At 49.9% G+C, this 25,021-nt stretch overlaps 2 protein-coding genes across 2 annotated transcripts; one reads left to right on the forward strand and one right to left on the reverse strand.

Moving 5' to 3' along the window:
- Positions 1 to 450: 450 nt before the first annotated feature.
- Positions 451 to 15,536, reverse strand: TMEM38A (transmembrane protein 38A). Its single transcript, XM_037028625.1, has 6 exons — positions 15,354 to 15,536; positions 6,530 to 6,686; positions 6,095 to 6,279; positions 5,001 to 5,088; positions 3,184 to 3,301; positions 451 to 2,463 (listed from the first exon to the last, which is right to left on the reverse strand). Exons 1-6 carry the CDS (start codon positions 15,475 to 15,477, stop codon positions 2,224 to 2,226), a joined length of 912 nt encoding a protein of 303 aa, XP_036884520.1. The 5' UTR covers positions 15,478 to 15,536; the 3' UTR covers positions 451 to 2,223.
- A 955-nt stretch (positions 15,537 to 16,491) lies between these two features.
- SMIM7 (small integral membrane protein 7) lies at positions 16,492 to 24,720 on the forward strand. Its single transcript, XM_037028626.1, has 5 exons — positions 16,492 to 16,592; positions 16,673 to 16,714; positions 17,136 to 17,188; positions 19,341 to 19,431; positions 24,253 to 24,720. The coding sequence occupies exons 1-5, from the start codon at positions 16,567 to 16,569 to the stop codon at positions 24,266 to 24,268; spliced, it is 228 nt and encodes a 75-aa protein (XP_036884521.1). The 5' UTR covers positions 16,492 to 16,566; the 3' UTR covers positions 24,269 to 24,720.
- The last annotated feature ends 301 nt before the right edge of the window (positions 24,721 to 25,021 follow it).

Consider the following 25,021-nt stretch of genomic DNA (forward strand, 5'->3'; position numbering starts at 1 on the left):
GGAGCTGCACTGCCCACAGCGCATGAGAGTTCTATTTGTTCCACATCCTCGTGACCACCCGGTTCGATGGGTCTTCATAATCTTAGCCATCCTCATGGGTGGGAAGCGGTACCTTCCCACCCATTTCCCTGATGGCCAAGGAAGTTGCGGTCTCTTTGCGTGCTCGTTTCTACGCTACCTATATATTCTCTATGGCAAAATGTTCACTCAAATCCTTTGCTCTTTTTAAAATTGGGCTGTTTGTTTTCTTATATTGATTGAGTTTTGAGAGTTCTTTATATATTTTGGATACAATTCTTTTTTAAAAAAAGATTTTATTTATTTTTTAGAGAGAGGGGGAGGGAGGGAGAAAGAGAGGAAGAAAAACATCAATTGGTTGCCTCTTGTACGCGCCCCAACTGGGAACTGAACCTGTAACCCAGGCATGTGCCCTGACCTTTTGCTTTGCAGGAGGATGCCCAGCTGACTGAACCACGCCTGTCAGGGCTGGATACAATTCTTGACCAGATATGCGACTTTCAGAGATTTTCTCCCAGTCTGTGGCTTGTCATTTTCTATCAACAGAATCTTTCATATACTCGTAGCCGCAAACCCCAACCACCCCATCATCGCCCCTGTCTTTGAAGGACAGTGACAACAACCCCCTGCCTTCCCGAGAAGCACACAGGCATGGAAGAGGGGAGGTCTCATGACCTGTTAGTGGCAGAGCAAGAACTTGAACCCAGGTGTGTCTAACCCCGAATCCCACAGCCACCATCTCCCACTGGTCATCAGGGCTGTCATGAGCCTCATTTCCCTGGGAACTCTGAGCATCTCTAAGAGAAGAGCAGGAATGAACTGGACAAGCCAACAAGGTTCTCTCACAACAGATATATTTTCTGAACCTTCATGCCGAGCCTTGGTGGACATGCAAGAGGATGAATTCAGGGCCTTACAGTTTCAGGGCCCCCCAGCTCCCAGGTGTCACCAGATCAAGGCACTTTCCCAGCAGCTGGGCAACACCTGGGACCCCAATAACCCCAAGCCAATCTCAAAGCAGCTGCGGACTACTGCCCTGAGCGTCCCCTGAGCACTGATGTGCAGAGGGCAGCCTCCAGGAGGCCTGGTCTGGGCCCAACCCCACCTGAAACGGGCCATACTCAACCCACCCCTCCTCCCAGACATCCTGGTGACCTAGGGTGAGATGAAGGTAGCTGGGAGGGGCCTTCAGCTGCCACCCCCCTCACTCACCCAGAAGCAAGTTCCCAGCCTGCTCAGCAGCAGCACAAGGCTTGGCAGAGCAGGCAGCAACGTGGTTGTTGAGTGACTGAGTGAGTGGCAATGAAGAATGCTGGCGTGAGGAAGGCCTGATGCTTCCACGGTCCAATGGCAAGCGCTTGGAGCTCCAGGCAAAGCTGGACCTTGGAACTCCCACCCACCCAGTGGCACTTCTTTGGATTAGGGGTGGCCCAAAGCCAAGGATCAGAACAAGCCTTTCCCACTCTCCAAGCTCTCAAGTCTGGCCTAGATGTGTCTACGGAAGGCCTCCTTCACACCAGGTAACATGAGGGTCTCTAGTCCACAAACACAAATGATCTAAAACTCAAAGCCGTTCTCAAGCACAGTGAACACCCGTCACGGGCTCTCCTCCTGACTGCGCGGTGCTTCTGAGCTTGTGAGGCAGGTTCACATCTGGCCTCATGTCAGCCCTTGTGTACAGAGGAGGGCCAGGGGACTCCATCACACAGGTGGGGACCGCAAAGCTCCGAGAAGGAGGCACCTTGCCCCTGCACACCCAGGAGGAGTCGGCAAGGAGACATGAAAATCTCAGCAGCCGCCTCGCAGGAGGTACTTAGGAATCATCCATCAAATGAATGAGTCTCAGTGTTGCTTGAAATTTAGAGTCAAAACATAATTTTAGAGAGGAAATAATAGAACCAAGAATATAACTGCCAGTGTATCTGGCCAGAGACACTGCCAGGATTCTGTGCACCCCCCAAAATATGTGACTCTACAGGGGTTCTGCAGAGAGGGACCCCCATTCCTACAAATGCCCTTTACCCCCATATCTCATCTAACCCCTCAGATCAGGGGTGGAAGGTAGGCTAATGGCCCCAGTTTGCAGTTGGGGAAGTTGAAGCCTCAAGAGGGGACAATTGAGCCCAGGACACCTCTCTACTCATGACTGAGGGTTTTGGGTCCAGGTCTTCTCCCCAGCACCCAACAGGCCCACTGGGCCACCTCCTAATCTGCCTTCTTGGTCTTCTTCTTCCTGGAGCCCTCGCTCAGCTCCTCCTTGGACTTGGTGGCCATGGCTGAGTGCGGGGAGCTGGGCCCACTGCCACCATGGGACCCTCCGTGGGCCCCACCATGGTTGTCATGGTGATGGTCACCTCCCAGGGCTGTCCCAAACAGCACGGGACAGATGTAACCTTCCAGAACATCAAAAGGGGAACTGTGGGAGTGAGTGGCTGTCAGGAACACCTGAGGAGGGGTGAAAGGGGGACAGGGGGACAGGGGGACAGGGAGACAGTGAGAGAGCCAGAGGAAGATGGAGAGAGAAAGCAGAGGGGTGGGGGTGAGAGAGGAGAGAAGGTCAGCCACGTCAAAGTCAAAGGTAGCCCAGATTCAGCCTTCTGGCTGCATATACCCCTACCCCCAGGAGGGTGACCAGTTGGTCCCCACTGTCCTGGGATGTGGGACTTTTGGTGCCCGGAGTCACTTGTTTCCCTTTGATGGCCCCTGTCCTGTCCCAGGGAGCCAGCCACCAAGCTCCCCAGATCCATGGGGAGGGAGAACTCGGCCCCTCAAAATCCCCTGGAGGGTGGGGTGACTCCACATCGAGGCCTGAGGATCAGACCTGCATCCTTGTTGGTCTAGCCCAAGTGCCCAGCGTCCTGAGGGTGCCTTCCCTGCATCTTGTCCCTCTGCTCCCCACACCCAAAGCACGCAGCCCCAGACAGACCCTGGATACTCCTGCCCCCATCTCGCCTTTGCCTAGGCTAGGCCATTTGCAGGGAAGGGCTCAATTCCTCACCCCCGTCTCCACTGCGGGGCATTGCTCTCTCAGACCCTCTTCCACGCACGGACCTACCAGCCAGCTCCTACCCTCCACGTACTTAGGGTTCGCCTTTCCAGGGGCTGCGAGTCCCTGGCCCTGGCCCAGAGGTGTGTGTGGGCGTGGGTCGGGACAGGAAGCCTTACCTTACAGGACACCATGAACATGGTGAAGATAAAGATGAGACTGGCTTTGGACACCGGAAGCCAGCGGGTCTGCTGGAGGGTGAAGAGTACAGCTCCGTACAGGCTGGCCTTGGTGGGGCTGGAGGGGACAGCCATGGTTACTAGGAAGCATGGCAGGGCTCAGGTCTGTGCACCTCTGAGACCCCCTTCTCCACCTCTGCCCAGCCAGCCCCAGCTCCCTCTGGCTTCTGAGTGTGAAACGGAAGGTGCCCACATGGCACGGAGGAGGAGGTGGGGTCTCTCTGTGCAGTAAAGGGTTAACTTGACTCAAAGAGGGATCTGGTCTTTGCCTCTGGATTCTGGGAGGTGCCCTCTAAGCCCTGGGAATGTCCTATGAGACAGGAGTTTTTGTTTACTTGGGGTCTTGGGGTCACACCAGACAGTAACAGTGTGATTCAGGGCGGGGGTCTTGGGCCATGTGGTCTCAGTTCGGCCGCTGGAGGAGCTGGAGGCTGACGTCAGCTACACGGGTGGACAGCTGTCTGTGTCACTAGCGCCAGTAAGAACCCTGGATACCAGAGCCTGGAGAAGTGTGGTGGCTGGCCACATTCAACGCATGTAGTTGCACATGGATGCTGGGAGAAACAGCCACTGTCCATGCAGTGCCATGGAGAGGGGACCAGGACCGCAAGCCTGGTCTCTCCTGGACGCTGCCCCATGTGCGTCTTACCTTTGTCCATTTGAATCTGGGTCCTTTCTCTGTAATAAACTGGAACCTGAGTGAAAGGGCTGTGCCAAGTTCTGTGAGTCCTTCCAGCAAATTGTCAAACCTGAAAGTGGTCTTAGGGACCCCCAAACAGCACCCTCCGTCAGGAGGTGGAATTATAACACAGGGTTTTTCCTGACTTCCCTTTTCTTCCTTGCAGACTAGGCTTCTAGCATTTTACCTTGTTGCAAGAGACAGACCCATGACTCCTGTTCCTGATGTCCGTCACTCACTGCATGTACCTGAACACGATGGTTCTAACTGATATTTCCCAAGCACTCACCGGCCGCCAGGGTGGGGGCATGTCTGTGAGTCTATGGAACCCCCACCCTTAGCTGATAAGGCGGGAACAGAATCTGAGAGGGGAAGCCACCGGCCCGCTCAGCAGCAGCCAGTGCAGCCACCTGGGGCCAACCTCTCAGTCAGCAAATTGGGGGTGGGATGAAACGAGATAAAACCACATTTTCCAAAGTGTAAAACGAGAGGTAATTTTCATTGGTCTATGGGTAGGCCTTTTAATTTTGTCATACTTTCATGGCTATAGTTTTACTTATTGTAGATTGGGAGAAAAATTTACTGTGAAGTCTTTAAGAAATGTATTAGGCCAAATGCAGCGTGGGGTTCTGGGTTGGGTCCTGGATGTCACAGTTTGGCTCTGCCCACCATGCTCCACTTTCAGCTCCAGCCACAGTCCCCACCCGCACTCCACGCCCCATGCTTCCCACCCACCGCTGTGCAACTGCCCTGCAGAACCGGGCAGGATTGTTCTTTTTTCCTGACTTGACAGTTGGCAGAGGTGATGGCCTCTGTCCAGAGTCTCCTTCTTTGCCAGAAAACTCCTATTCACTCTTCAAAACCCAGATGAACAATCTTATCTCCTTGTATCTCTGCCTGCCCTTCCCCTCTAGGCAGAGTTGTAATTTCCTCTCTGGGTTTCCCCAGACATGGCCTGTGGAAGCTTCTGAAGGCAGAATCAAGTCACGAGCTGAGACCTCCAAGTCACGAGAAGTATCCAACCCAGGGTCAGGCCCAGGGGCACAGGAGGAACAGAGGAAGAGGATGGGGTACTCACAAGGACATGTGCAAGATCTCATTGGTCTCTGGCTTCCAGACCCCTCGGAGTAGCTGCTCGAAGTTGGACATGAGGGCGACTCCAGAGCCTACGGAACAGGGTGCTTGTGAACGACCCTGCCACCCCCAGCTTCCTTCTTGGCTGAATTCCCACAGAAGCGGACTCTCTGCTCCTGGAATCCGCTCAGAGGGACAATGAGCCCAGGGTGTATGATGATCAGACACAGGTGAGGAAACATGCTCAGAGCAGGCAGAGTCTTGCCAAAGGTCACACAGCACATTTGGAGCAAAACAAGCATGAAGAAATTGAGCTCCTATCCTGTGGAAAGACTTGGACGCTCTGGGCTGTCTACCCTGACGCTCCCAGTCCAGGACCCCGAGCTGTGCACGGGGCTTGCAGAGTGCCCCCACCCCTGGCCTCTCTCCTTAGTGCTCTGGGCTCTCACTTTCTCATGCCACCTACCCTCCGGGAGGCATGCTATTCCCCTGGGGAATTAGTACAGAGCACAGTCTTGCCATAGAGAGTAAGGAGACCCACGTGGAGACGTGATGGTTAAATTTCAAGGCAGAATCTTCCCATTTATCCCACATGCACTTGCTAAGGAGGCTGGGATCCCCTCTCCGGGGTCAGCTGCGTAACTAGGGGTCCCGAACCACTGCACCCGGGGTTCACAACTGAGGTGATTTTGCCTCCCAAGAAGGCATTTGGCCATGTCTGGAGACATTTTTGGTTGTCAGGATTTGGGAGGGGGTGTGTTGCTGGTGGGTGGAGGCCAGGACTGCCGCCCAACACCTGACCATGTAGAGGACGGCCCCACCACAGAGAGTGACCCAGCCCCGAACATCGGCAGTGCCGTAGCTGAGAAACCCTACTCGAGGTATCAGCTGTCATTTACCTTGGACAGTTAAATTCCTGGAAGGACTTCTCACTGCTTTAAGGTGTCGGCTAAGGGGAGCCTGGTCCCTGGCAGCAGCCCTGACACCCCTTAGCCTGGAGCAATGGCTGTGCCAGCTGGGGTACCCGATATGTGCCATTGAACAGGGGTTCACAACTGGGTGATTTCCCGTTGCTATCATCATGGTCCCATTATTTACCTTTGACCCAGCCAGTGGCAATCATGACGAACCACCCATGGTGGTAGTGGTGATGCGCGTGGTGGATGCCCACAGCGATCTTGCGCACCCTCACCACCTCCTTCATGGCCACAAAGATGAGTTTCACAGGCAGGAAGCAGACACACTTGTAAAAGAGGTCCATTGGGCAGAAGAAAATCAGGTACCTTCAAGGAGAGAATGCCAAGCATCAGCGGGGAGACAGATTCCGGGGGCCCCTGGGAAACGAGGTTGTATCCAGACTCCTCCTTCCCATATGCCTATTATCATGACAGCGCTGGGCCACAGAGGGCTGTACCTTCAGGGCCACTGTGGAGGTCCTGCTGCTGGGTCCCAGTTCCTCCCACCTCCCTTGTGGACGGGCACCCCTGCCTGCCGGCTCCGTTCCCCCGCACCCCGCCAGCCTGAGATGCTTACCAGACAGCCGAGGCCAGCAGGACGCTGGAGTTGTTGCTGAAGTAGTCGATCAGGGGCTCCCCCAGGAGCAGATCGGCCAGGATGTAACTCCCAAAGCAGTGCAGCATGGCGCACAGCCAGGACGCCGTCGGGTGGCGCCGGGACAGCTCCACTGCTCCTGGGGGGGCGGGCGGAGGAAGGGGTGGCATCCTAAAGTACCGCACTTGTCTTTTTGTGACTGGTTTATTTCACTCAGCATACTGTCCTCAGTTTTTATCCATGTTGTAGCATATGTCAGAATTTCCTTCCTTTTCAAGGCCGAATAATATTCCAGACAGACACAGAGAAGGTGTTGTGAGTTGAACCCTGGTGTTCAAAACGACATACTGATGTCCTAACCCCTGGTTCCCATGAATGCAACTTCTTTTGGAAATATTAAGATGAGGTCATTAGGGTGGGCTCTAATCCAATGCCTCCTGTCCTTATGCAGAGCAGAGATGAGGGAGGGCCCTGAGAACACGGAGCAGAGACTGCGAGCTGCAGCTATGAGCCCTGAGACAGTGAGGACGCTAGCCACCTTCCGAAACCAGAAAGAGGCCTGGAAAGATTCCTCTCTAGGAGCACTGGAGAGAGCATGGCCCCACTGCCACCTTGACTTTGGACTTCTGGCCTCTAGAACTGTGAGACAACACATTTGTTTTTATAAGCCACCCAGTTTGTTGTACTTTGTTACACGAACCCCAAGAAATTCACACAGAAGGCCATATGAAGATGGAGGCAGAGACTGATGCCCCGTGTCTACGAGCCAAGGCATGCCAAGGATTGCTAGCAACACCAGAAGTCAGAGAAGAGGCTTGAAAGGATCCTCCCCTACAGCCTCCAGAAGGAACCAATCTCCTGACACCTTGAATTTGGACTTCTGGCCTCCAGAACTGTAAAAGAATAAATTCCTGTTTCACCACAAATAACTGAAACTACAAAAAAGTAAAACCACAAATCGGGGCAGGGGTGGGAACGACTGTAGTCATAGACACACGGGCAGTGGTCAAGGTACAAACACAGCAACGGGAACACTCCAGGCTGACTTTAGGGTGGTGGTCACACCTAGAGAGGGTGAGAGGGTGAGGGGCAGGGCTGGCCGTGTCTGCCACTGCATTTTAAACAAAGCATATGTGAAGCAAATCTATGTTCACATCTGTTAAGTCTGAGTGGAGGGGACAGAGGTGATTAGTATTTACTGTGTTTGAAATATTTAGTCATCAAACCCAGAAAAAACAAGAGCATCTCCACCTCCCAAAAGCAGGAAGGACACGGGCTGCTCTCGGGCCCCCAGCCTGCACTGAGCCCCTCTGGGGTCCTTACCGCCTGCCCCTCCCTGATGGCTGTGGATGGGGCTCTAGGAACAGGAGGTCTCACTGCCCTGGGAGGGCAGTGGGGTGTTCCATGCCGTTCCATCCATAAGAACCCACCATAAATTTCTAGAAGACTCTTAAAAGCCTATGTTCCTGATTCACAATCACTGAAGGGTGGAAACAATTCCCGCATCCGTCAAATGACGAGTAGCTACAAGATGTGACCCACCCATAGAGTGGACATCAGTCGGCCTTAAAAAGGAGTGAGGTCTTTATTGGGGTGCTCGCTTTGTAGGCATACAAATGTCTCATCACTATATTGTACACCTGAAACTAATGTCATGTTGTATGGCAACTGTATATGGAAAATAGACTAATGTTTAAAAAAGGAATGAAATCTTGATAGATACAACATGGATGAATCTTGAAAAACATGCTAAGTGCAAGAGGCCATATATTGTATGATTCTATTCGTATGAAATGTTCTGAACAGGCAAATCCGTAAAGACAGAAAGCAGGTCAGAGGTGGCCAGGGACCGGGGGAGGGTAACGAGGAGTGACTGCTGATGGGCACAGGGTCTCCTTTTGGCGTGATGAAAACGTCCTAGCCCTTTATATTACATGCAGGTGGAATTGTATAGCATGGCATTTTGCATTTGTCTCTTTCACTGAGCGTACTATTTTTCAGAGTAATACTCATTTTTACTGTTGTATAGTATTCCGTCATAGAAATAGGCCATGGGTTAGTCATTCACTTTCTTGCTACACAGTTTACAATCGGAAAGCATGCCCAGCAAAAGGTGTTTCAGAGGAAGCCACCACCACACTCCCCTTTCCCTTTGCCATCCCCTCAACTAACCCTGTGATCTTGGACCAGCTATTTTCCCCTCTGCTGCCCTTTCCTTCCATTGGGTGCAAGCCCTTAACCCCTTCTTTGCCCTACTCCTCTAGCAATGGCTGGGACTGAATTTGCCCTCCTCAGCCTCACCGTGGAGTTACAAGCACCATGTGCATCTTGCCCCTGCCCTAGGGTCGTCCTAAAGTCGCAGCCTTTACTGAGGGAGGGACTGCGGGGCTGAAGAAAGCAGAGTGTTCTCCTCTCAGAGTGCTGCCAGCGGAGCGATAATCCTTCAGAGCAGCTGGTGGGTTCTGCAGGGACCGGGTCAGGTGAGGCACCCATGCTTTGCAGAAATGGATACCTCTGCATTTAAAAATAACCCTCAGGGTTGAATTCTTCCCAGGGCTTTACTTGTGCCCTCTGAGGCCACCCCAGAGGCTGAGACTGGGAAGGGGCGGGGAGCCTGGGTTTTGCAGGACTAAAGCAGGCTCTGTTTTTGTACCGGGGTGAGTTCTAATTTTTAAAAAGCCACATGTCTGGGTTTTTGGCTCCTCTGCTCACTGGGGAATGGCCTTGGGCAAACACTGCCCCCTTCCCAACCTCTGGCTGTCTTCCCTGCTGTCAAAAGAGAAGGAGAGGGCCCCCTTCACCGAGCTGTACTGATGACTCGAGGCAAGGTACCTGATCATCATCACGCTTCTCGTCATTGTCAACACCCTCCTGGCAGTCCTGGAACGACAGGAAGAGTCTCCCCACTGCCACCAATGGGAAGACTGAGGCTTTCAGAGACAACCTGCCCGCAGGACCCACAGCAAGGCGGTGGCTGGGACACTGTCCCCCTGGCTCCTTCCCTGTGCCACACTCTTTGGTTTGGGAGTAGCACGCAGAAGCAGCAGAACATAGGTTTCAACCCCCGGTTGGCCACCAAAGTCCTCCCCTCTGCTGGCTTCAGTTTACTCATGTGTGTAACAGGGCTGCTGTCTGAAGTGACTGACCATCCCAGTTTGCCTGGGACTTGGGAGTTCTTGGGACAAGGGACCTTGGGTTCTTGTCTTGGGCCAACCTGGGTGACTTGGTCACCCCATTGTGCCTGTGAGGATGAAAAGAAACTGCTGAGTGCCTAGCAGTTATGCGAGAGTTATTCCTGGAACTGAACTGAAATGGAAAGTACCTGTGGGCGCAAATTCTAGTGGATGAATTTATAAAAGTCAGCTCTGCCTTGGGAGGGAGGAGGAACTCCGGCAGGTCCTGAGTTCCAGCCTCGGTGGGCTCCCCGGCATTCCCTTTCAGCCTGCAGTCTGTGGGCCAAGCTAGAAGGTCCCCCTGGGCATTGTTGGCACTGCCCCGCCTCTGGTGCCGTGTAGTCTGAGGTCCACAGATGAGGTCAACTGACAGTCTCTCTGTGACTCTAAATACTCTCTCCGAGTCTTTGAGCACAGCTCTCTGCCTCCGTTTCCCTCCCTGTAGAAGGAGTTGGTAGTTCCTGTCTTGCAAGGTTGTAGGATGAGCAGCACCAATCTAGAGAAAGCTTTCAGTGCAAACCAGAGACCAGGGAATTGTTCTCAGTGCACACAGAACTTGTAAAATGTTCAAACTGCAGCTAAGATGTCCTTCAATAGGTGAGAATTGAACTGCGGTATAGCCATACCATGGAATATTATTTAACACTAAAAAGAAATTAGCTATTGAGCCACAAAAAGACATGGAGGAAACTTAAATGCATATTAGTGAAAGAAGCTACTCTGGAAGTTATACAGACTGTATGAGTCCAACTCCATGACATTCCAGAAAAGGTAGAACTATGAAGACAGTAAAGAGATCTGGGGTTGGTGGGGGTTCAGGGTGGGGGTTCGGGGAGAGTGATGAAGAGGTGGAGCACAGGGGATTTTTAGGGCAGTGAAATTGTATGATGCCATATAGTAAATACATTTATTGAAATTCATAAATGCATAACACCAAAGATTCCTAAACTGGAGACTGGTTGATAATGATGCTAACAGTCTATGATAATGGTACCTGATAATAACAATGTCAGTAATAATGTTGGTTCACTGACTATAACAAATGGGGGAAGGCTACGTGTGTGTGGTGTGTGGTGGTGGTCAGTGAGCATATGGAAACTGTAGTTTCAGCTTAATTTTGATCTGCATCTGAAATAGTTCTAAAAAATAAAGTCTATTAAATTTTTAAAAGGAGAAGAAAGAAAGTGTTCTAACAGCCAAATCACATTTCCAGCTTCCCTTGAAAAACCAGTTCTGGTGGTTCCAGGCCCAACCAGGTGGAGAAGAGCCTGCCTGGATCTCACCTGGGCATGGTCCCCACCTGGCTGGTTTGTTGCTTCCCGTGTATCACCTGCCTGGCCCTTCGAAGCACCCGAGGCCCCAGGCCACACAGGGTGGCTATGAATGCAGCTCAACACAAAATCATAAATTTCCCTAGAACTTTTTTTGTTTATAACTTTTTTCTGCTTATCAGTTTCCCTTAGTGTTTGTGTATTTAATGTGTGGTCCAAGACAACTCTTCTCCAGTGTGGCCCAGGGACACCAAACGGTTGAACACCCCTGGAGATCCATGGTTCTCAATTCAAAGCAAAAGTCTGGGACAATGGCAATGTATGGGGGCATTTTTGGTTGTCACGATGGGTTGTGATACCAGCATCCAGTGGGTGGAGATCAAGAATGCTGCAAAACATCCCAAAATGCACAGGACTGCCCCTACTGCAAAGCATGATCTGGCCCCAACCATCGCTAGTGCCGAGGTTGGGAAACCCTGGGGTAGAGAGCCAGCTCTCATCTGGGAAACTTAAAAACACTTGAAACTAATATGCTGTCGCATTGGGTTGGCCAAGTTCATTTAGTTTTTTCCATATGAGAGCCCTAGCTGTGCTTAGTTGTCTTTAACTTCATTCAAAACAACTGTGTTACATTGTGCATTGTGACAGCTGTCATATCAATGTATTTAAAAAAACATCAAAATTGGTGAATTTTTATGCAGCCATTTTCATATGGAAGATGGAAGAAAATATGCAACATTTTCAGTGTATTATGCTTTATTATTTCAAGAAAGGTAAAAACGCAACTGAAATGCAAAAAAAAGATTTGTGCAGTGTGTGGAGAAGGTGCTGTGACTGATGGAACATGTCAAAAGTGTCAAAGGTGGTCTGCAAAGTTTCTTGGTACTACTGACATTTTGGCCAAATATTATTCTTTGCTATGGGGCTGCCTTGTGCATGGAAGATGTTTAGCAGCACCCCTGGCCTCTACTCACTAGAAGGTAATAGCAGGAGAGAGCTGACACACTCAAAACATCCAAACCAACAGAGTTATTGGTGAAAATAAAAAATGTGTCTTTTATTTTATGAAAAAAACTAAATGGGCTTTTTAGCCAACCCACTATGCCAACTATAATTGAAAAGTACATTTCAGAAAATGTTTAAGTAGTGTGATAAGATAAAAGCATTTTAGCCCTGGCTGGTGTGGCTCAGTGGGTTGAGCACCAGCCTGCAAACCGAAAGGTCCCAGGTTCGATTCCCAGTCAGGGCACGTGCCTGGTCTATGAGCCAGGTCCCCAGATTGGGGCGTGCAAGGGGCAACTGATCGATGTATCTCTCGGACAATGATGTTTCTCTCCTTCTCTTTTTCCCTCCCTTCCTCTCTCTCTAAAAATAAATAAATAAAACCTTTAAAAAATAAAGATAAAAAACATTTTATAAAACACATTTTATTGTCAAAAGTATAGGAATAGACATATTTCAATTTTCCCAGTCCAAAAAAATAAACCACGGACGCTAGTGCTGCCCGAAGTGGTTTTGATTTAAATGACTGAGGGGCACTGGACAAGAGGCATTGTAAAAGCTTCGCAGGTGAGTCTAATTAGAGGACCACTGGTCTGAAAAGTTCTTTGGATGGGTCAGGCTTAAGGTAACCAGGATTATAATTCATTCGTTCGTTCATTCCTTCAATCATGCAGCCAAGCACCCACTGCTTCCTCCTGACTTCTTGCCTAGAGCTGGGGGTCCTGGAAGTGAACCAGACCCAAGTCCCCAGCCCCATGAATCAGCTCCTGGTTTAACAAGGAGCTCCAGCCTCTTACAGTTCATCACTTCTCAACTGTTAGTGTGCTGATGGGGACCTTATTCAAATGCAAGTCTGGGTGGAGGGTGGGCCTGGCATTTCTTAGCCAGCTCCCAGGGGAAACAGAGGGTGAGGTCCACTTTGAGGACCCCACTCTGAACTTTGTCCTCATTCTCAGGAAAGCCTACCCCAGAAAATGCCTGCATCCCAGGAAACACATTCCCTCACTGCCTTAAAAATAATTGTAAGTACCTCTCCCAAGTGCCTTACTTAGACCCTAGCAGTTCTCAGTGGATCTCAGTAGATCTTCACAACAGCCAGGAAAGGGAACCCAGGGTTATTTTACCAATGAGCCCATTTCACAGACGAGCAAACTGAAGCTCATGAAAACTCCATAACTAGCCTATGCTACAGGCAGAATCACTCCCAATTTGGAGATTTTCCCTTACAGGCAGCAGGGCTCTCTTCTTCGAGAGTGCTGCCTACGCAGTGGCCCCGGACCCAGTGCTCAGAGGGCCCCGCATTCAGTTTGCTGTTCTGCCATCACTGTCCAGAAATTCTTAATTTCTGAACAAGGGACTCTGCAGATTCTGAAGCTGCTCCTGCAATCAGCGCAGGGATTCTGCGAGGAAACCTTTACAGAGAGGCTTAGCAGGACCACCAAACTGGGGGGCTAACAGTTAAGTCCAACACCTCCCTTTTCTAAGGGAGAAGCAAGTACCCCAGAGTAATCCTAGTAATTCCTGGGGTTAAGCAGGCCTAGGTTGGAATCCCAAGGGCAGCAGCATCCACCAGCCACAGGACCGGAGGCTCATTGCTTATGTAAATTAGCTTAGCCTCTGTTTCCTAATTTCCCCAGTTACAAAAGGAGGGGGTTGAACTGGGCGGAGGTTCTCAACCTTGACAGTAGACAGCAATCACTGGGGGAGGGGAACTTCAAACATAAGGATACCAGAACCCGCTACCAGATATTCTGAATCAATCGGAGGGTTTAAGAGCCCCCGGGAGGCTCTGACAGGCAGCTAGGGGGTGGGAACAGTTGAACTGTTCCAGAACCTTCAGGCTCCTGCACTTCCAGTTCAGAGGACTTACTCTGTGACTCAGTGGGAATGTCCTGACCCCTCCTGCACACTCCCAGCCAGCCTGGAGACCCCTTTCCTCCAGACACCTGTGTCCTACATTCCTAGGAGGCTCCTGCTCCACCATTTGAGATTTCCCAAGGTGTGCTGGGTTCTGTACTTGTCTTGGGAATGGCCTGAGTCACCAGGCAGGACACACAGCCCCATCCATGGTCATCTTACAGCAATACAAAGCTTATTTTGCTTTGCAAAGTAACTGCTCTACAGAAAAGCTCTTTTAAAAATAGGCTCTGGCTTGTAGGTTGGCAAAAATAAAACCGAACAAAGCACTTGGCAAGCAGCATATGATCTTATTTGCATACATTCATAACTCTGGGGGTATCAACGCAGAGAAGAGAGGTCTTGAGAGGGTGGCCACCACGTCAGCTGTAATCCTCTCTTTTTTTCCTTTGTGCTTTTCCGCTTGATTTTAAAATATACAGGAGCACCTATTTTTATCATTCAAAAAACTATTTCCATTATGAGAAGAGAATATAGGGATGATTTACATCTAAGTGGGAGAAACAGTAACAAAGTTTTGGGTGACCTTTTTCTGAAGAGTAATTCTATTGTCCACTTCATTTAGTTTGCTAGTGTACTACAATAATTAGAATACTCGGAGTATGAGGAATATTCAGTGAACCTTGTATAAAAATAGAACACATTCTGTGGAGGCCATTTACCCTCATTTTAAAAACGTGTGTGTGTTTAAATCCTAGAAGCTGGGTCTTCCCCTCTGCGATTATCCATGGGGGCTGAAGCTGGTGGGAGAAGGCTGACCCCAAATTACCCGGTCCCAGGGACGATTCTGCTCAGTAAATGGAAAGGATGAGGGCCAGGACTGGAGGAATTCCCGCAGGGAGCGGAGATACAGTACAGCCTAGCTGAGGGGAAGGTAGCTCCTTGGCTGCCGCGGGGAGGGGGCACTGGTGTCACTTTCTCTGAACCTGACCCCAGCACAACCGGCCCTTATATAGACACTCAGCTGCCGCTCCTGCTCCCTAGCCAAGGGCAAGGAGGGAGGTCACTGTTGCGGGCGGCCAAGACATCTACGGAGCCGGCAGCGCCCACCCCCGCCCGCATCCTCACCACGACCTAGCCCCTCCCCGAACTTCATGCGACCCTCCACTACTAGGACCTTGACCTTCTCTCCCTGCCCCCTCTCCAACACCTGTTCCCCCTCCTCTGAACTATCACGTTCCTTTCCTTCCCTTCAGCCCTCATCTACTTCTCCTTCCCCAGCCCTAATATCTCGGGGGGCTTCTTCACTTCTTGCCCTCCCTCACGTTTCTCCCTCCTGCCCATGCCGGTACCGGAGAACCCCCACGATCCCAGCACCTGTCTCTCTGCTCTCCCGAACCCGTCCCGGGGGCTGTCTCCCCAACAATCCAGGGCTTCCTGCTCCTCGCCCCCCCACCCCCGCCCCGCGATGCCAGCCCCCTCCAAACCCATGCTCTGGCTCACCTGGCTCATACTTGAGGTAGAGGATGGAGACTATGAAGTAGCTGAGGTCGAAGACGGGGAACAACGGCACTCGAGAGAAGCTGAGCGCCAGCTCTCCCAGGCTCAGAGCGGACAGCAGCTCCATGGCGTACGCCCGGTCCCACCCCAGCCCCCAACCCCGAGCGTCCCGCTGCCCGCCGCTCCGCGACTGCGCCCCCACCGCTCGGCCCGCCCCCACCCGCCAGGCACCGCCCCCAACCCGGTCCGGAGCTGGAGGAGGGGCAACAGCTGTCGTGAGGCAGTCCCGTCCCAAGGAACCCGGCCAGTCAAGTGTCCCTTACTTTGTCCCTCCTTTGGGTCATCACGACCCCATTCAGCCCAGAGAGGCCGAGTGCTCACTCTTGTGGAGTGAGTTGGGCCGGTGAGCCGTCCATTTGGGGAGAGGAGGTCCCTTACGCACGCAGCCCACCCAGGGAGGACGAATTAGTCAGGACCGCTTCCAGATGGGGCTCGATGAGGACCCACGTCATCTGCGGAGCCCTACGATTAGGACCTCCATCCCCTGTGGGGCCTGATTAGTGGAGAACTCCATCTTCTCGTGCCCTGAAGGTGGTCCCTTCACTCATTCTCTGTGCAGCTGTCATTACCCCCAGTCTTCCGTGTGGCTCAGTAAATCATGACCACTGTCCCCCACGGGGACTTCCGTCCTCCAAAGAGACCCCTCGGTAGGGGTACCCCGCCACCGGCAACGGGGATCCCTGCCTCTCAAGAGGCCCAGAAGGACCTTCCCCAATCAGTCAGAGCGTCCATGCCCGGGAGGACCCACTGCATGAAGACCCATTTCCCTGTGCAGCTCAGTAGTCAAGTTTTTCGAAAACCCAGCTGAGACTCCAGAAGAAAAAGCCTCAGAACTACCTCTACAGCGGGTGGGTCGCTCAGACCAGAGAGGCACGCCTCCAGCGAGTGACCTAATTCCGCCTGTAGATGGCCCCTCCCGTCGGAGACGTCACAGGCTCGCCCTGTTCTACACCACTATGCTCTTGGCCGCTCCAGCGACTACCGGCGCTACCCCTTCCCTAAGGGGGCCGGGCCTGCAAGACCCGGCCCTGCCACCTTGGCCTTCGATTGGCTCAGTCCTCACCAACGCTGACTTGCGATTGGTCGGCTCTTCTCCATCTCCCCTTTCTTCTCGGGACTTCCGCTTCTGGTTCTATCGGACGTTTCGGCTGTAAAGATGATCGGAGACATCCTGCTCTTCGGGTAATTAAGGGGACTAGAGGCTGGACACTAAAGCCCGACGGCATTGGGGTGGCTTAGGTAACCGTATTCTCCCTCCACAGGACGCTACTGATGAACGCCGGAGCGGTGCTTAATTTTAAGCTGTGAGTAGGCCGCGTAAACCCGCGGCCCTACCGGGTACCCGTGGCCCCGCCTTCGCGAGGTTGTGTCAGCCCCACGTCGCAGGCCCCACTCCCAAGTCTTACTCCGCCCTCTGGCCCCGCTTGCAGCCTAGTCTGTGCCCCGTCGCAACTTGAAATCTTGACACTCCGTTCCCCGGGGATTCCTTTTCTCGCACCCCGAAGAGCCTCAGGCCCTAAAAACTCATCCGTAACCTGTATTCAGGGACTAGCTACTTCACCTTGTCGGTGGCTGTAATTAATGGGGCAGGTGGGCTCCCAGAGAGGGTCATCAAACCCTGGTGGTCACAGCAAGTCAGCGGTAGGGCTGTCTGTGGCTCTTTGAGGCCAGAGGACTGGGCGGTCCTTGTGTGCCATCAAAAACGGACACTGCTTCTCTTTGTAGGAAAAAGAAGGACACACAAGGCTTTGGGGAGGAATCCGGGGAGCCTGGCACAGGTAAAGCCTCCTTTCTGGATTCTGGAATTGGTCCATTTCAGAGAACAGTTCTTTCTCAAGTCCTACCCCAGTTTTCTTTTTAGTTGTGTGTGTGTGTGTGTGTGTGTTAGAGAGAGAGAGACATGAGGATGTGGTGTTCCTTCTGCCCACCTCTGCCACCCACTTTGTTCTACTGCTAGAACTTGGTGCATAGATGAGCACTCATATCACTTCCTACAGTTATTTTTCTTTCTTTTCTTTTAAAGACTTTATTTATTTTTCTTTAGAGGGGAAGGGAAGGAGAGAAGGAGAGAAATATCAATGTATGGTTGCCTCTCATGAGTCCCCTGCTGGGAACTGGCCTGCAACCCAGGCATATACCCTGACTGGGAATCGAACCATGATCGTGTGGTTTGCAGGCGCTCAATCTACTGAGCTACACTGGCCAGGGCTGTTTTTCTTTAAATATGCTGTCATTTGGCAAACATCTCCCCCTCGCACTTGACCTTAAACTCCAGAAAAGAGGCTCCAGCTTGTCAGCTTGTTTTGGCTCATTCCTGCTGTGTGGTTGCTTGTTTAATACTTGTCCTCCTGGAGAGCTTCTTAGGGCAGGGACCCCTGTCTCTGTCCTCCCTGTGTCCCCCACACTCACCTTCTGCCTGGAACAAATGGGTGGCCTTAATCAGAATCTGTTGATGACAGGAGAGCCCATTTACATGATCCTCAGCTCAGAGAAGGACCTTGCCAAGCAGTGCCTCTTGGACAACCTGGGGACAGACCCTTCTCTGTCATTTGAAGTCCACGCTGGGCCAACAGCTGGGCCAACACTTACATAGGTTGTGCTGCATACAGCTTACTCCGTGGGGTGGGTACTGCTGGGCTCGTCTGAAGCGTGTTCAACAAGACCATGTGCTGATCAGACACTAGAATGGTACAGCAGTACCAGGCAGCTGTCATGGTGGGTTGCTGTGACAATTTCTGAGCTCTTGCCTGGTGTTTTGTATGTACTTCAGAGCTGTGGTCTATAGATGACACTTTGAGTAACATCCATGAAGGTCACCTAATCTGGACCAGTTCATTTCATTCCAGAGGCTTCAGCAGGGCGTTTGTGTGAACTGACTCAGAACCCCAGAGGAAGGTTCTGAAACAGGTCTCTGGAGTTTTAATGTACCAGATTGCCTCCTCTTGGAGTGGTTTCTGTTCCTTGGCAGCAAGGGGACTGGAGTAAGTTGTCACCAAAGCAGAACTCCTGTTTTACTTGACTAAATTAGTGTACTTTAAGTTGCAAATACTTAAATCCCAGCTTAAAGTGATTAAAGCAAATTAAAACATCCAAGAATTGGATGTTTTAGGCACAGAATTGTCTTTAGGCACACCTGGAGTCAAGACTCAAAGCAGCCCTCCAGCACCTGACTGTCTGTAGCTCTCTTTGTTCTAGGTTGGTTTTACTGTCATGCTGGCTTGTGTTGGCAAAGATGACCCTAGAGCAGGGCTCTGCTCATTTGTCTGTAAAGGACCAGATTATAAATAGTTTTGAATTGCAGGCTGTGTTGCCTCTGGTACAGCAACTCAACTCTACCATTAGAACTAGAAAGCAGCCATGGGCAGTATGTCTTACTGGAACACAACATGGCTGTGTTCCAATAAAACTTTATTGGTGGATACTGAAATTTGAAATTCATTTAAGTTTTCAATCTCACTGAATACTCTTGATTTTTTTAACCATTAAAAAATATGAAAAACATTCTTAGCTCTGCAGCCACATCAAAACAGGTGGCAGGGACTGGTTTTGGATCTTGAGCTGTAGTTTGCCAACCCCTGCCTTAGAGGACTCTGCTTATATCTTTGCATCCTAGCCAAGGAAGCCTGGCAGAAAACAGTAGTTGGAGCAAAAGTCCCAGGGCTGACTCTTAGTGGGCATACTTGAGTCATGTGCTCCTCCCTGAGCCAGTCAGAGGCTGGGATCCTGGTGCTCTCCCAGGATTGGCCAGTGGCAGCTACAGCCTGAGTACTGAGGGTGGGAGAGCAGAAGAGACCCAAAGGAAAAGGGGAGCTGACACTGGAACATGGGAGCAGTGGGTGTGGGGTGGGCAGAGACCACAGAAGCAAGCATCTGTAGCTGTGACAGCAATAATGTTAGCAGTGCTTGTAAACATGCTTTCTGACTTTCCAGGTGACAACATCCGGGAGTTCTTACTGAGCCTCAGGTACTTCCGAATCTTCATCGCCCTGTGGAATGTTTTCATGATGTTCTGCATGATCGTGTAAGTCAGGCCTGCCTGTCTACTTTACTGTCGTTCTGCATCGTTCTCCAGAATGACCCACCTGATGGTCAGTTTCTGTCTCCTGAGCTACATTTTGGTGTCACACCTGCCTTCAGAATAAGAACTCTCCAAGCTAGAGAGGAGGTGGACTTACAGGGTTTAAGCTACATCACTGTGGGTCAGGCTGGAACTTAGATTGGACATGGTGTTCTCCAAGTCCTGGCTGTGTCTCGTATGTCACCAGGGGCTGCCAAAAGGTGCCTTCCCCGAACCTGTGGCCTGGTCATCTCTTGCCATCTCTTTTCTGCTGTGCTTAGTGTATGCTTGGCATATGTCAAGGTCAGAAATGGTTGGACAGCCATTGTGCTGATGGGTCCTGCTCCTGCCGTGCTGGAATCCTGTAGAACTGTATTCAGACTATTTCTCTTTTTATGCCTTAACATTTTTTTTTTGTTTTTATGCCCTTTTTAATTTTCTTACTAGTCTAAAAAAAGTTCAGTTGGGTTGGTTTTTCTTCTAGCCTCGGGCCATATTTCTAATACTACCATTAATGAATTGTGAGGCTCAAAGTAAACAGACTTAGGGTTAAAACAGCAGAGGAATCTAGAGTTCTGGGCCATGCTGAGCCTATCTCATATGCTTCTCCCAAGGAGGAAGAGAATGAGTTGAGATGCTAAATTTGGAGTTGCTGCATGGTCCTCATTGCAGCTGGCTGTTTGAGGAGCTGTTTCCAGATTTAAGAGATGAGAAGATGAGAGTGGTTCCCTGGACCACTAGGGAGCGTTTTTGGGTCCAGAATGAGGGCTCTGATGGATGCCCAGAGAGGCCCTTTTTGGGAGCTCAGATGAGGCCTGCTGAGGCACAAAGAGTGCTGGTGAAGAGATCGAGGAATTTGCAGATGGGTATGGGAAGTGTGACTAGGACTCACTGAAAATAGAACACCGTAGGGGTGGCTCCTCTGTCTTTCGTCTCTCTAGGTTACCCCATATCCATTCATTTATTCATTCACAGCTATCCGCTGTGGGCTGTGCTCTGGGGTCACAGCTGAGACAGCCATAGTCCCTGCCTTTAGCGAGTGCACAGTGTAATGGGTGAAACACAGAGAGAAAACAAATAGGAAAAAGTCAGTTGTGAGGTGGCAGGAATGAGGGAGTCTCCCAGTTTAGGAGGCAGTTAGAAGAGGCTCTTTGTTAACATGCCAATTAAATCCAGAATGACAGCAGGCCCGATTTACAGAGCTGGGGGAAGCAAGGTAGTACTGGAAGCAGCGTGTGCAAAGTTTTTGGGCCAGGGAAGAACTTGGTGTGTTTTTATTGTTTTAATTTTCTTTCCATTGGCTTTATTGTCCTTTTCTTCCTTCACTGCTCATCTTCTGGCCTGTGACCAGGATGGTAGCTTCAGGCTCTGTGATTTCCCAGCTCACCCCAAGGCAAGCTTGCTCAGTAGCCCAGTGTCCTGATGTCATTTCCTATGAGCAAAGTCTGATTGACCTGGCTAGTTGTCACCCAGTTCCAGCTGGATTGAAGGTTCCTCATTCCAGCCTGACCGCTGAGGTCGGGGCTCAGCCAACTGCAGCCCGTGGGCCATAGCTACTCCCTACCTGTTGTCACGAATGAAGTTTTACTGTCATGTAGCCATGCTCATGTCTGTGACTGCTTCTGCACTGTAGCAGTTGGGGCATTGTGGCAGAGATTGCTTGGGCCCACGGAGCCTGAACTGCTTACTGTGTGGCCTCTTACAGAGAGTGCTGACCCCTAACCTAAGCCAGCTCTTCTGTGGGGGTCGTGAGTGAGGGAAGGTTTTCTCCGGAAAGAGCTGTCAGGCAGTGACTGGCTTTTCCAGGATATTAAAACATGGAAATCACACACATGTCCAAGAACAGGGGAAGAATCAGGTCACGTAAAGAACATCCATATGACCAACTGTCAGCTGTGAGTAATGGTGTGCCAGAAGGTTATGTCTACACTGGGGAATGTTTTGAGAATAAAGAAGGCCGATGTTACCTGTGTGCGTACTGTGGCTTCAGTTATGACTAGCACACGGTAAACATCGAATGAATGCTGGTCAGGTGCTGAAGTCTGAGATGGACATACTTCCAGTCAGGGATTTGGAAGGATCCACTCCAGACCGTCCATGGAGGTGACTGAAGCAGGGCCTGAGGGATGGTTTGCTGTTCCCTGCACCCACTTCTGTATTGTTTGAGCTGGGCTACTTTGGACATATTAAGAGTCAAGAAAAACTTTAGATGTGGAGAAACGTGCTTGAATATTTAGGGACTGGGAGTACTGATGTCTGCAACTTAACTTTCAAAGACATCAAAAACAAGGTAGTCAGGTAAATGGATAGATGCACAGTAAAACAAAGTGTTAATTGCCGGATGCAGGTGGTGCATGTGTGGGTGTTCACTGAACTGTTCTTTTAACTCTTCCATTTGTTGAAATCTTCATAGCAAAATATTGGAGGGAAGATAGGGACAAAATGAGGGTGGCAAACCACAGAGAAGGGTAAATAAGGGAAAAATGGAAGGTAGTTTTCACAATTCAAGATTTTGTATATATTCATGGGGTTCTGCAACCATCACCACAATTTAATTCTGGAATACGTTCATCATCCCCAAAGGGAAGCCCCATTTGCACTAAGCAGTCACTCCTGTTCCTCCTCCCCAGCTTCTGGAAACCACTAATGTACTTTATGTCCGTTTTGGATATTTCATATAAATGGAATCATAGAATATGTAGCCTTTGTGCCTGGCTTCTTTCACTAGCGTAATGTCTTCTAATGTCTTCAATGTCGTAGCGTGAATCAGGGTTCCATTTCTTTCTATGGCTGAATAGTACTCCGTTATATGGATGGGCCGCAGTTCGTTCATCCACCCATTAGTCGATGAGTATTTGGGATGCTTCCTTTTTTGACTGTTATGAATAATGCTGATAGGAACATTTGTGTACAAGTTTTTGTACAAATTTAAGTTTTCATTTCTTCCTGGAGTGGAATTGCTGGGTCACATGGTGATAAATAACTTCTGTATTTATTCTCTTGAGTAAGCTCCAGACTGTTTTACTAGGTGGCTGATCTAAAAAGAAAGTGTTGGTCCTCTTGGTGGTGAAGTGTGGCTTGTGCTGGCAAGGAAGTGGGGCAAGAGAAATTGCTCTTGGAGTTGGGGAGCTGACTGACTGCTGGTCAGCAGCACTTCCTCCACCTTTAGGATCTGGCTTGAGTGGTTGCGGGCGTGGTGCTGGGCCCCCATGTCTTAGGAGCACCAGGTAACAGCACCTGTGGTCGCCGGGCCCAGGTATGGGGTGTGGATGCTGCTGCGGGAGTTGTAGTGCAGCCAGATCCAGAGGTCCTCACCTGAAGCAGGGACTTTTCGAACACCTGCCCACAGTAGACGATTTCCCCTGAAGATTTCTTCCTCTTCTTCAGCTGAGACACAAAGTACCAGAAGCGGGACTTGGCAACAACGTGATTAGGTGCAAAGATGCGCACGCGGTAGCGGGGAGGCGTGTGGCACTGGGGGGTGGGCAGGCAGCGCCCCACCACCTTGTACTCGCGCAGTGTGCCCACGGCCTTCATGGTGTTCCCTCTGCATTCACAAAGCCCTTGCCCATTTTTTAATTGGGTTATTACTGAGTTGTAAGAGTTCTTTTTATACTGTGGATACCAGTCCCTTATCAGATACATGATTTGCAAGGATTTTCTCCCATTGTATACTGTTATTTCTTCACTTTCTTGAGGGTATCATTTGAAGCACAAATTTTTTTTTATTTTGATGAAGTCCAGTCTATTTTTCCTTTTTGTCACTAAGAATTTTATAGTTTTAATTTTAATAATTAGGTCTGTGGTCCATTTTGACTTAACTTTTGTGTATGGTATGACGTGGAGAGGTATGAACCTTCGTTCTTTGGCTCATGGTGATCCAATTGTTCCTTCACTGTTTTTTAAATAACCTTTTTATTTTGGAAAATTTAGATTTATAGGACCATTTCAAAAATAATACAGAGTTCCCATATGCATCTTATTAACAGTTCTGTGGGTTTCCCCAGTAGGCCCATGTCATAACCTACACACCCATTTCCAAACCTCAGGGACATTTATTGCAGTTTCCAGACCTTTTTTCTTCCAGATTTTCTTCAGTGAACATAGTTCACTGTAATCACTTGTTTACTCAAAGATCTTTTTTTTAAGATGTTTATTTTTTTAAGTATATAGGTCAGTAGTGTTAAATATATTCATAGTGTTGTATAACAGAAGAGTTACTTATAAAATGAGAAAAGGATATACAATAATCTTAATAAAAGCAAAAGAAAATGTTATCTTTAAAAACTTGATTTTTTGATCTCAACGAGAAGGGGGAAGAGAGAAACATTGATTTGTTATTCCACTTATGAGCTCATACTTATGCATTGATTCTTGCGTGTGTCCTGATGCGTAAGAATTGGGGATGTGGGATGAGGTTGTATCAGGACAGTGCTCTAACCAACTGAGCTACCCAGCTATGGCCAAAATATTTTCTGAAAGTGTTTTCAGCCTTGGCTGGTGTGGCTCAGTGGATTGAGCGCTAGCCTGCGAATCAAAGGTCAGCAATTCGATTCCCAGTCAGGGCACATGCCAGGGTTTCGGGCCAGGTCCCCAGTGGGGGCGTGCTAGAGGCAACCACACATTAATGTTTCTCTCCCTCTCCTTCTCCCTCCCTCTCCTTTTCCCTCCCTCTCCCTGCTCTCTAAAAATAAATAAATAAAATCTTTTTTAAAAATAAAGTGTTTTCAGAGTGATTGATAGCATTCCATTCTCACAGGTGTTTCTGCCCTCTGAATTTTCCAGGCTGTTTGGCTCCTGAGCTCCAGATATGGAACTAAGAACACGCCTTCCTAGATGCCGAGTCTCTCGTCGCTCCTGATAACTTCAAGAATGTTTCTGACTGGAAAACCGGGGACCTTCCGAGAAGGCCCAAGCTTGTGGTGGGTGGAAAAAAAAAATGTTCGCCAAGATGCGCATGGTTTCCCAGCCACATCGCTGTTTTCTCTTTAAAGACGTTTTCACATTGGTCTCTGCATTGAAACACTTCCTACTTAAGGAGTCTCGGGAGGGGATGAGGGGCTGTGATAACATTCCCCATAGAAAAGGTCGTTTTTGTCAGAGTGGAATCTCTCTTCCACCAGACTTTCAGTAGAAACACGTTTCTGGCTATTTCTTGCTGTATTTTTAATAACCATTGCTTTGGTTTGAATTAAACAGCTTTTTAGAAATCATTTCTTTCTGAGGATCTGAAGCAGAAAAGTTGGCTTTTAAGTTTGATGCAGACTCTTTATTGGACCCTGTTTGTGGATAACAAAGTTCGTTGTTGCTAGGTCTGCATCCAAGTTCCTTCTCTGTCACAGGAAGTTCTGCTTGGCCACTCAGTGTATCTGTCACCCCCAGGACTTTGAGAATGAAGTATTACTGGTTCCCACGGAAAAGAGGTGTAGAACAGCTGAGAGGGGAAGACAGGTGTTTTATGAGAAATTTTGCTTGGTTTTTAAAGCACTCTGTTAAGGAGCTATTCATTGTACAATTAAACATTTTTTAAAAGATTTTTTTGTTTTTAGAGAGA

Source organism: Sturnira hondurensis, unplaced genomic scaffold, assembly GCF_014824575.4.
Source record: "Sturnira hondurensis isolate 20B ecotype Veracruz unplaced genomic scaffold, ASM1482457v3 Scaffold0020119, whole genome shotgun sequence".
In the NCBI taxonomy this organism is placed as follows: Eukaryota; Metazoa; Chordata; class Mammalia; order Chiroptera; family Phyllostomidae; genus Sturnira; species Sturnira hondurensis.